The sequence below is a fragment of the Rhinopithecus bieti genome, unplaced genomic scaffold (assembly GCF_001698545.2).
Source record: "Rhinopithecus bieti isolate Rb0 unplaced genomic scaffold, ASM169854v2 scaffold_32008, whole genome shotgun sequence".
In the NCBI taxonomy this organism is placed as follows: Eukaryota; Metazoa; Chordata; class Mammalia; order Primates; family Cercopithecidae; genus Rhinopithecus; species Rhinopithecus bieti.
In genome coordinates, this window is record NW_016814433.1 from 3,071,008 (window position 1) to 3,082,216 (window position 11,209).

General features: G+C 47.2%; 1 protein-coding gene across 1 annotated transcript in view; it reads right to left on the reverse strand.

Annotated features, from left to right (window-relative positions):
• The window catches only part of FXR2 (FMR1 autosomal homolog 2), a 39,183-nt gene that overhangs the window by 11,825 nt on the left and 16,149 nt on the right, over positions 1-11,209 (reverse strand). Inside the window, exons 4-7 of the mRNA XM_017850434.1 lie at positions 3,636-3,707; positions 3,384-3,532; positions 2,877-2,970; positions 1,364-1,480 (exon numbers count right to left, since the gene is read on the reverse strand). Coding sequence (XP_017705923.1) covers positions 1,364-1,480; positions 2,877-2,970; positions 3,384-3,532; positions 3,636-3,707 — 432 coding nt within the window. The remainder of the gene's footprint in view (positions 1-1,363; positions 1,481-2,876; positions 2,971-3,383; positions 3,533-3,635; positions 3,708-11,209) is intronic.

Consider the following 11,209-nt stretch of genomic DNA (forward strand, 5'->3'; position numbering starts at 1 on the left):
GCCATTCTCCTGCCTCAGCCTCCTGAGTAGCTGGGACTACAGGCGCCCGCCACCACGCCCAGCTAGTTTTTTGTACTTTTTAGTAGAGACGGGGTTTCACCGTGTTAGCCAGGATGGTCTCGATCTCCTGACCTCATGATCCGCCCGTCTCGGCCTCCCAAAGTGCTGGGATTACAGGCTTGAGCCACCGCGCCCGGCCAGAAAAAATATTTTAAATATAAAATTTAAAAAATGAAACACTCTAGCCTACCGACCTCACTGGCACAGATGAAGATAAATCTCAGCGTAATGAAATTATTTGCCAAAAGACAATTATTTGACAAGACTTAGCATTCCAAGTCCAGTGGTACGCCCAGTGTCCATATGGTTCTCAAATATATCCTGCAAAGTAGTTTGGTTTCCACAGGTGATTTGGGGGTGTTGGTGGAGGTAAGAGCCATGTCCACTTTCCACTTTCAGACAGAGCTGCTCTGACTGATTATTTTATGCACTGTGGTTCCAAGTAACATTTAATTTCATCAAAAAGGATGCCATCGGTGCCGGGCGCGGTGGCTCAAGCCTGTAATCCCAGCACTTGGGGAGGCCCAGACGGGCGGATCACGAGGTCAGGAGTTCGAGACCATCCTGGCTAACACGGTGAAACCCCGTCTCTACTAAAAAAATACAAAAAAAAGCTAGCCGGGCGAGGTGGCTGGCGCCTGTAGTCCCAGCTACTCAGGAGGCTGAGGCAGGAGAATGGCGTAAACCCGGGAGGCGGAGCTTGCCGTGAGCTGAGATCCGGCCACTGCACTCCAGCCTGGGCGACAGAGCGAGACGCCGTCTCAAAAAAAAAAAAAAAAACAGGATGCCATCGGCTAGGTGTGGTGGCTCACACCTGTAATCCCAGCACTTTGGGAGGCCGAAGTGGGTGGATCACATGAGGTCAGGAGTACGAGATCAGCTTGGGCAACATGGCAAAATCCCATCTCCACTAATCATACAAAACTTAGCCGGGTGTGGTGGCGCACGCCTGTAATCCCAGCTACTCAGAAGGCTGAGGCATGAGAATTGCTTAAACACAGGAGGTGGGGGTTGCAGTGAGCCGAGATTGTGTCACTGCACTCCAGCCTAGGCGACAGAGCGAGACTCTGTCTCAAAAAAATTATAAAAAATTGGTTAAAAGAAATTTGAAAATAATTGCACTATAACATGATAGAGCTCTGTCATCTGGAGGAGTCTGAGATAAAATAATAGCTGAACCAGGTTTAATTGCCCAGAAAAAGCCTTAGTCTTTGTTCTGTAAACACAAGAGCATGGATGGAGGACAGGGTAGGAAGGGAGGAAGACAATACCTTCAGCAGGAGGAAAAGGAGCTAAAAGTTACCTCTAGGTGCTTGGTAGCTTCTTCATTGCGGGACATAAGTAGCAGTTTGGTGCGCAGGCTTCGGAAATGCATATCACCCAGCAGAGATGCTCGCTTCACAGGGGCTTCTGTGGTTGACTGCGAGAAAACCAGTGGGAAAGTCATTAAAACTGGCTTGGAATAAACACTGAGGGAGAGCCAGGGACTAGAAATCAGGATGCCTAAATCCCGGGAAAGGGGTTGAGAAATGAAGCTAGCAGGCTGGGCGTGGTAGCTCATGCCTGTAATCCCAGCACTTTGGGAGGCTGAGGCAGGCGGATCACGAGGTCAGGAGTTCAAGACCAGACTGGCCAACAGGGTGAGACCCTGTATCTACTAAAAATACAAAAATTAGCCGGGCGTGGCGGTGCATGCCTATAATTCCAGCTACTCCAGAGGCTGAGGCAGTAGAATCGCTTGAACCCGGGAGTCGGAGGTTGCAGTGAGTTGAGACTGTGCCCCTGCATTCTAGCCTGGTGACAGAGCAATACTCTGTCTTCAAAAAAAAAAAAAGAGAAATGATGCTAGGAAGGAGGAGACTCACTGTCAGTCCCACAAAGGCTGACTATCCAGGTACTGAAGGACAATGGTTTAGAGAGAAAGCAAAGAGCAAGCATAAGGTGAGAGCTACATACTCTATTACTGAAAGTCCAAGTATCAAGAGAGGGTCTCCAACCCAGATGGCAACATGATTATCAGGTTTAAAAAAAAAGGTCAGAGGCCAGGCATGGTAGCTCACGCCTGTAATCCCAGCACTTTGAGAGGCTGAGGTGGGCAGATGATGAGGTCAGGAGTTCAAGACTAGCCTGACCAATATGGTGAAACCTTGTTTCTACTAAAAATACAAAAATTAGCTGGGCATGTCGGGTGCGGTGGCTTATGCCTGTAATCCAAGAACTTGGGAGGCCGAGACGGGTGGATCACAAGATCAGGAGTTCAAGACCAGCCTGGCCAAGATGGTGAAACCCTGTCTCTACTAAAAATACAAAAAAAAATTAGCCGGACGAGGTGGCAGGTGCCTGTGATCCCAGCTACTCAGGAGGCTGAGGCAGGAGAATCGCTTCAACTCGGAGGGCAGAGGTTGCAGTGAGCCAAGATCACACCACTGCACTCCAGCCTGGGCGACAGAGTGAGATTCCACCTCAAAAAAAAAAAAAAAAAAAAAATAACCAGGCATGGTGACGCACACCTGTAATCCCAGCTACTCGGGAGACTGAGGCAGGAGAATTGCTTGAACCCGGGAGGCAGAGGTTGCAGTGAGCCGAGACTGTGCCATTGTTCTCCAGCCTGGGCAACAAGAGTGAGACTCCGTTTCAAAAAAAAAGAAAAAAAAAGGTAGGGCTACCTCGGCCTGTAGGAGTCAGGAGCAACACAGTCCTCTCTGACAAATAAATATAAGCACATTTAAGCCCTTTCCTTTCTGCAAAGGGGTTAAAAGGGGAAAAAGAAAAAATGTTCAAAGGGCTTATGTGAAATTCAGGCAGAATAAACTCACCAGAATGAAGAGCTCACTGTTTGTGATGTTGAGAAAGATGCAGTTGGCTCCCAGGGCTTTCTTGAACTCTTTATGGACGTTTTCATTGGAGCAGCTGCAAAGGAAAAAAGTACTCAGAGGGCAGAATACAGAGAGTACAGTGAGGGGCTCTGGGGAGGCCGGGCATGGTGGTTTGCACCTGTAATCCTAGCACTCTGGGAGGCTAGGGCAAGATGATCACTTGAGGTCAGGAGTTCAAGATTAGCATGGGCAACATAGTGAGACCCTGTCTCTATTTAAAAAAAAAAAAATCAGAGGAGCAGGGCTGAGTGCTTAAGAAAAGAAGAGGGACCACAGTTAAAGAACAAGGATGGGAAAATAAACGGAGTGTCTTCTTAGCAAGAAGGGCTCTAGAGGGCCAGGGGAACAACAGAGAAAACAGCAAAGTGGGAGTGATGCCTGGAAGAAATAAAGCCAGAGATTAGGGCTGTAAAGAGGGCCCTCATTCCCACCATCCTTAACACTCACGCTTCTCTCAGATCCTCGGGCACAGCCATGGTAACCTTGAAGAAGCTGCCTTTGGTTGCAAGGGGATTGGGATTAACTGGCCGAAGTCGCTCCAGGGTAACAATTTCATTGTAGGTGGCATCACAGGCAGCATATTCAATAACATAGAACTGGCATATGGTAAAAAAGGAGAAGTTGTGGATGACCTGAGCAACTTTCTAAGAATAAAATATTTGTTTCAGTAGTTCTCCAAAGGCATTCCCAGTCACTCACATCTCCCTTCATCATCCGCACCCGGGCCAGCCACCAGCCACAAGGTTCCTGTTCATTGGCTCGAGAATAAACCTAAAGAAAAGTAGAGAATCAAAGAGATATTGAAGACCACCCAAAAGTATCAAGAAAGGGATGAGCGGCCGGGCGCGGTGGCTCAAGCCTGTAATCCCAGCACTTTGGGAGGCCGAGATGGGTGGATCACGAGGTCAGGAGATCGAGACCATCCTGGCTAACACCGTGAAACCCCGTCTCTACTAAAAAATACAAAAAACTAGCTGGGCGCGGTGGCGGGCGCCTGTAGTCCCAGCTACTCGGGAGGCTGAGGCAGGAGAATGGCGTATACCCGTGAGGCGGAGCTTGCAGTGAGCTGAGATCCGGCCACCGCACTCCAGCCTGGGCGATAGAGCGAGACTCCGTCTCAAAAAAAAAAAAAAGAAAGGGATGAGGAGGCCAGGCATGGTGGGGCTCACACCCGTAATCTCAGTGCTTTGGGAGGTTGAGGCAAAAGGAATGCTTATGCCCAGGAGTTCAAGACCAGCTTAGGCAACGTAAACAATAGAATAACCATTAAGATATTTGGGGTTACTGGACACAGTGGCTCACGCCTATAATCCCAGCACTTTGGGAGGCCAAGGTAGGAGGATCTCTTGAGCACAGGAGTTCTCAAGAATGGTCTGGGCAACGACAACATAGTGAGACCCCATCTCCACCAAAAACAAAGAAAAAAACAAAAAAACAAGAGGCCAAGCATAGTGGCTTACGCCCATAATCCCAGCACTTTGGCTGAGGTGGGCTGATCACCTGAGGTCAGGAGTTCAAGACCAGCCTGGCCAACATAGCAGAACCCCACCTCTACTAAAAATACAAAAATTAGCCAGGGGTGGTGGCACATGCCTGTACTTCCAGCTACTCAAGAGGCTGACGCAAGAGAATCACTTGAACCTAGGAGGCAGAGGTTGCAGTGAGCTGAGATTGTAGCACTGCACTCCAGCCTAGGTGATAGAGCAAGACACTGTCTCAAAAAGAAAACAAAAAAGAGGCAGTTGTGGTGGTGCACTCCTGCAGTCCTAACTACTCAGGAGGCCGAGATGGGAGGATCACTTGAGCCTGGGAGGTTGAGCCTGAGCAGTGAGCAGTGAGCTATGATTGCACCACTGCACTTCAGCACGGGCAACAGAATGAAAACTTGTCTCAAAAAAAAACCCAACAAGATATTTGGGATGGCCAGGCGTGGTGGTTCACGCCTGTAATCCCAGCACCTTGGGAGGCCAACGCAGGCAGATCACAAGGTTAGGAGTTCAAGACCAGCCTGGCCAACAGAGTGAAACCCCATCTCTACTAAAAACACAAAAATTGGCCAGGCGTGGTGGCTCACGCCTGTAATCCCAGCACTTTGGGAGGCTGAGGTGGGTGGATCGCGAGCTCAGGAGATCGAGACCATCCTGGCTAACATGGTGAAACCCTGTCTCTACTAAAAATACCAAAAAAAAATTAGCTGGGCGTGGTGGAGGGCGCCTGTAGTCCCAGCTACTCAGGAGGCTGAAGCGGGAGAATGGCGTGAACCCAGGAGGCGTAGCTTGCAGTGAGCCGAGATCACGCCCGCCACTGCACTCCAGCCTGGGTGACAAAGCGAGACTCCATCTCAAAAAAAACCAAAAAACAAAAATACAAAAATTAGCCGGCCCGGCCAGGCACAGTGGCTCAAGCCTGTAATCCCAGCACTTTGGGAGGCCGAGACAGGCGGATCACAAAGTCACAAGATCAAGACCATCCTGGCTAACATGGTGAGGTCGGGAGTTCAAGACCAGCCTGGCCAATATGGTGAAACCCCATCTCTACTAAAAAATACAAAAAACTAGCCGGGCGAGGTGGCAGGTACCTGTAGTCTCAGCTACTCGGGAGGCTGAGGCAGAAGAATGGCGTGAACCCGGGAGGCGGAGCTTGCAGTGAGCTGAGATCCGGCCACTGCACTCCAGCCTGGGCGACAGAGCGAGACTCTGTCTCAAAAAAAAAATAATGAGCTGGCCTGGTGGTGTGAGCCTGTAATCCCAGCTACTTGGGAGGCTGAGGCAGGAGAATCACTTGAACCTGGGAGGTGGAGGTTGCAGTGAGCCATAATCGCGCCACTGCACTCCAGCTTGAGCAACAGAGTGAGACTTTGTCTCAAAAAGAAAAAAAAAAAAAAGATATTTGGATGCACTCCTTTTTCTCCCCTTCTCTCCTCTCATTCTCTTTTCTTCCTTCCTCCTTTCCTTCCTTCCCTTCCTTCCTTCTTCCTTCCTGTCCTTCCTCCCTCCCCCTCTCTCTCTCTCTCTCTTCTCTCTCCCCTCCTCCCTTCTCTCTCTTTTTTGAGACGAAGTTTTGCTCTTGGTCCAGGCTGGAGTGTAATGGCGCAACTCAGCTCACTGCAACTTCACATTCCCAGTTTAGCGATTCCCTCCTCCCTCAGCTCCCAAGTAAGCTGGGATTACAGGCGCCCGCCACCACGCCCGCTGAGTTTCTTGTATTTTTTAGTAGAGATGGGGTTTCACCATATTGGGCCAGGCTGGTCTTGAACTCCCACCTCAGTGATCGCCCCCTTGGTCCTCCAAAAGTGGCTGGGATTTCAGGTGTGAGCCCTGCATCCAGCCTGGATCATCTAAACCAAGGAATACAGGAAACCAGAGGAAGGAACTAATTAAAAATCAGAGATGGCAGTGGCATGGTGGCTCATCACTGTAATCCGCACTTTGGGAGGCTGAGGTGGATGGATAACCTGAGGTCAGAAGTTCAGAACTAGCCTGGCCAACATGGTAAAACCTCGTCTCTGCAAAAATACAAAAATTAGCCGGGCATGATGGCGAGGTGCCTGTAATCCCAGCCTACTTGGGAGCTGAGGTGGAAGAATTGCTGAAACCAAGAGGCGGAGGTTGTAGTAAGCCAAGATCACACAACTGGCACTCCAGCCTGGGCAACAGAGCAAGACTCCATCTCAAAAAAAAAAAAAAAAAAAAATGAGAGCACACTGCGATTTCGATGCTATTTACACAAGGAAGGCAAATCCCCTGAACTGGGGATGTCCCTGAGAGTTGGCTCATCATAACAGTGAATGAAAGGGGAACTACTGCATTTTTACATTTCCACAGGCATGTAGCCTATTGGAAAATGGCTTTAGTGGCTGGATATGGCTTTAGTTGGGGAGGAAGGAATATGAATCAACCAGAGAAAGGCCTAGATCCTGGAAAAAAGTGTACATTTTAGAAAGGGTGTACTCCACAGCCCTTACCTCCACTTCATCCGACTTCCGGATCTCCTTATTATAGTCAGCCCTGAGGTGGTAGTCGGACATCTCCAAAGGAATTTGTTCTCACTCTGCAGCTGTAAGAGAAACAAGATGAAAAGCACTCTGACTGATATGGTTCCCATTTCTTTACAAAAGGGTTATGTGCCTCAGCGGGTGGTTCACCACCTATCTGGATAATTAGAGGCTAACCCCAGGGCTCTGCTCCATAGTGGTGCCATCCATCTCTTTCTAGCTCTAAATACTGACCAAACGCCCCCACCCTCCACCAAATTCTCAGCCTGTCCTCTCCTGGTGATCCATGTAAAGTTTCCCACCAAACCCTCAGCTCTCCCCACCTATTACATGCCCATAGGACCTCAGCCGCCCTCTTCTCCACTCTCCTTCTAGGACCTAGTATGCTGGATCTCTATTCCCAAGGTCTTACTTGTTTTCAAAAGAAGATTGGTGGACAGAGTCTTCATGGACATCCTTCACAAAGCCCTAGAATGGATTTTTAAGAAAAAAGTAAAAATAATAAAATGAACCTTTTACTTCCACTTTAGCCACCAGGAATAGAGAAACCACAAACCCTTAAACTTAGTTTTAGAGAGGGACAAGTGGTGTAATGAGAGAGCCTGAAAGGCTGCAACTGGGGAAAGATATGGGCAGTCAGACAGAGAAAGGAAATTATATTGTCATGGAAGTGCCAATGTACAACCTGCATCAGAAAGCCTGGAAACCCAGTGATCTACTCAGGCTCCCACAGGGGCCTCCTATCTAGTCTGCCTCCGTTGTGCTGAGCAGCCTGCCAGAGTTCAATAAAATACCAAACAACATTCAGCAAGGAAGAATATTTCCCATGAGACAGTGTAGGCCTGTCCTGGAACACTAGAGGACATGAGGATCTGTAAGAGAGAGAAGGGCCTACCTCCGCAATACAGCAAGAGTCTGAGCGACTTCGCTGCCCTGATGCATGGTCCTAGGACAATAATCATAACAGAACACTAGATCACAAGTCAAAATTGTGAGAACACAATTTACAGAAGGAAAAATTAAAGACTTAAAATCATCAGAGTTTTTAATACTAGAATTGAAGTCTAGAATGACACTGAAAATTTATAAAGGTAACAAAATTTATGGAAGACTCAAACTTGATATTATGACAAGAGGAACAGGGATGACTGAACAGCTGTCCATCTCCTGTGGTTATGTCTCACTAAGGACATGCGTTCACCCTGCGCTCTCCAATTTTTCACGCTTCTCCCTATTTGTCACATACAATTAAGGATTTCTAATTTTGAAAAGGCTGCTTATTAATATGAATTTAATTATTTTAATCAACTGTGCTTTTGGTTTCATATCTAAAGAAAGTTTGCCCCAGGCTAGGCACAGTGGCTCACACCTAAAATACAAAACTTAGCCAGGCATGGTAGTGCATGCCTGTATCCCAGCTACTTGGGATGCTGAGGAAAGAGAATCACCTGAACCTGAGAGTCAGAGGGTTGCAGAGAGCCCAAGATCCGAGTGCCATTGCACTCCAGCCTGAGCAACAAGAGCAAAAACCCATCTCAAAAATCAAAAAAAAAAAAGAGAGAAATCTTTGCCTAATCCAAGCCACCAAGATTTTTCTCTTTATGTCTTCTTCTTAAATTTCAGTTTTTTTTACATCTATACTGCCTTTATTTTTAGCAGAGTCTCGCTCTGTCACGCCCAGGCTGGAGTGCAATGGGCCACGAATCTCTTGGCCCACTGCAACATCCACCCCAGGTTCAAGTGCAATTCTCCTGCCCTCAGCCTCTCCGAGTAGCTGAGGTTACAGGTAATGGCCCATACGATGAGGGTGATCATGTTTTTTAATTTTTAATTTTATTTTTTTTTTTTTGAGACAGAGTTTCGTTCTTGTTGCCCAGGCTGGAGTGCAATGGTGCAACTTTGGGCTTTCACCCCGCAACCTCCGCTCCCAGGTTCAAGCAATTCCTGCTCCAGCCTCCAAGTAAGCTGGGATTAACAGGCATGTGCCACAAGCTCCGGCTAATTTTGTATATTTTAGTAGAGCAGGTTTCTCCACGTTGGTCCAAGATTGGTCCTCAAAACGCCTGACCTCCTTGGTGATCCATCCCGCCTCAGCCTCCCAAAGGTGCATGGGATTACAGGTATGAACCATTGTGCCTGGCCTCTTTTTTTAAACATTTATTTATTTATTTATTTATTTATTTTTTTGAGACAGAGTCTCGCTGTGTTGCCCAGGCTGGAGTGCAGTGGCCCGATCTCAGCTCACTGCAAGCTCCGCCTCCCGGGTTTACGCCACTCTCCTGCCTCTGCCTCCCGAGTAGCTGGGACTACAGGCGTCCGCCACCTCGCCCTGCTAGTTTTTTGTATTTTTTAGTAGAGACAGGGTTTCACTGTGTTAGCCAGGATGGTCTCGATCTCCTGACCTCGTGATCCGCCCATCTTGGCCTCCCGAAGTGCTGGGATTACAGGCTTGAGCCTAAAACCTATTTTTAAATTAAAAAAAATTTTTTTAATAGAGACGGGGTTTCGCTGTGTTGCCCAGGCTGGTCTTAAACTCCTGGACTCAAGCAACACACCTGCCTTAGCCTCCAAGAATGTTGGAATTACAGGCATGACCACTGTGCCCAGCCCATTTTTTACCTACAGATATCTTGTTCCAGCACTGTTTGTTGAAAAGACAAACAGTTCTTTCTGGCCGGGGGTGGTAGCTCACACCTGTAATCCCAACACTGGGAGGCCAAGGCTGACAGATCAGCTGAGGCCAAGAGTTCGAGACCAGTCTGGCCAATATGGCAAAACCCCATAGCTCCTGCTGCTGCTGCTGCTGGTGCTGCTACTACTACTATTACTACTACTACTACTACTACTAATATATAAATTAGCAGGCGTGGTGGCACATTGCTGTAATCTCAGCTATTCAGGGTGGCTGAGGCATGAAAATCACTTGAAGCCAGAAGGCAGAGGCTGAAGTCAGTCAAGATCATGCCATCGCACTGCAGCCTAGACAACAGAGCAAAACTCTGCCTTTAAAAAAAAAAGAAAAGAAGAAAAGACTATCCTTTCTCAGCTGAATTGAACTGCCTTTTCATTTCTGTCAAAAATCAGGAAGCGCAATTTAATGTATAATGACAGAAAGAAGATTGGTAGTTGATGGAGGACTTTTGGGAGTGACAGAAATGTTCATTCTTTTGATTGCAGTGATGGTTTCAGTTATATATATGTCAAAACTTAACAAATGGCACACTTCAAATATGTCTACCTTGTTGTATGTCAATTTCACCTCAATAAACATGTTTTTTATTAGAGAGCCTGGACAACACAGGGAGAACCCATCTCTGCAAAAAATTTAAAAATTAGCAGGGTATGATGGCTTGTGCCTGCAGTCCCAGCTATTCAGGAGGCTGAGGTGGGAGGATCACTTGAGCCAGGGAGGTTGAGGCTGTAGTGAGCTGTGATCACACCACTGCAGTCCACAGCTTGGGCAACACAGCAAGACCCTGACTCAAAAAAAAATAAATTAAAAAAATAAAAGAAGTAGTGATTTCAAAAGGCTAATACACAAGAACTATTCATGAGCTTTGCTGGAGGGACAAAGGCTAAGCTTAGAAAACACCAAAAATGCCCTTGGCAAATGCACAGCTCCCACCTCACAGAACTAATCAATCATAAACACTTACCAGATTGCTATTTCCTTATGATGGGAAAATCTAAGCCTGCATTTCGCTCTTCATACAAGCCACCTTTCTCGTCTTTAGGGATATGTCTTGCTATAGAGGCTGCAGTCAGTCAAGATCATTCTTGACTGAATGTTCTTTCTTAGAGCCTTACTACTGCCCAAGGCTTTAATTACTACTGGTACTTCCTGGCCTCTTTTTTACCCATGCTTTCTCTTTCTGTGACATTCTCTTCTCCAGAAATGTTTTTTCTACTTTTCATTCAGATTTTTTTCCTTTTTTAAAAAAAGAACCTGAGTTATGAACATATTCATTCAGGTTTAATGCCAACTCCTACTGTTCTCCATTCAAGTCTTCTGAGGCACTTTTACTTCTACTTGCCTGGGTCCCTCTTCCCTTTTGGGTTCTTCCCTTAGCTCCTGCTCAGGTATCCTCCCTCCTCCCACAACCACTAATATTTTAACCATTCCCTCTTCTTTTCCCTGTAATCCCAACACTGGGAGGCTGAGGCCGGCAGATCAGCTGAGGTCAGGCGTTCGAGAGCAGTCTGGCCAATATGGCAAAACCCCATTGCTACAAAAAAAAACAAACTATATATATATATATTATATATATATATATATTAA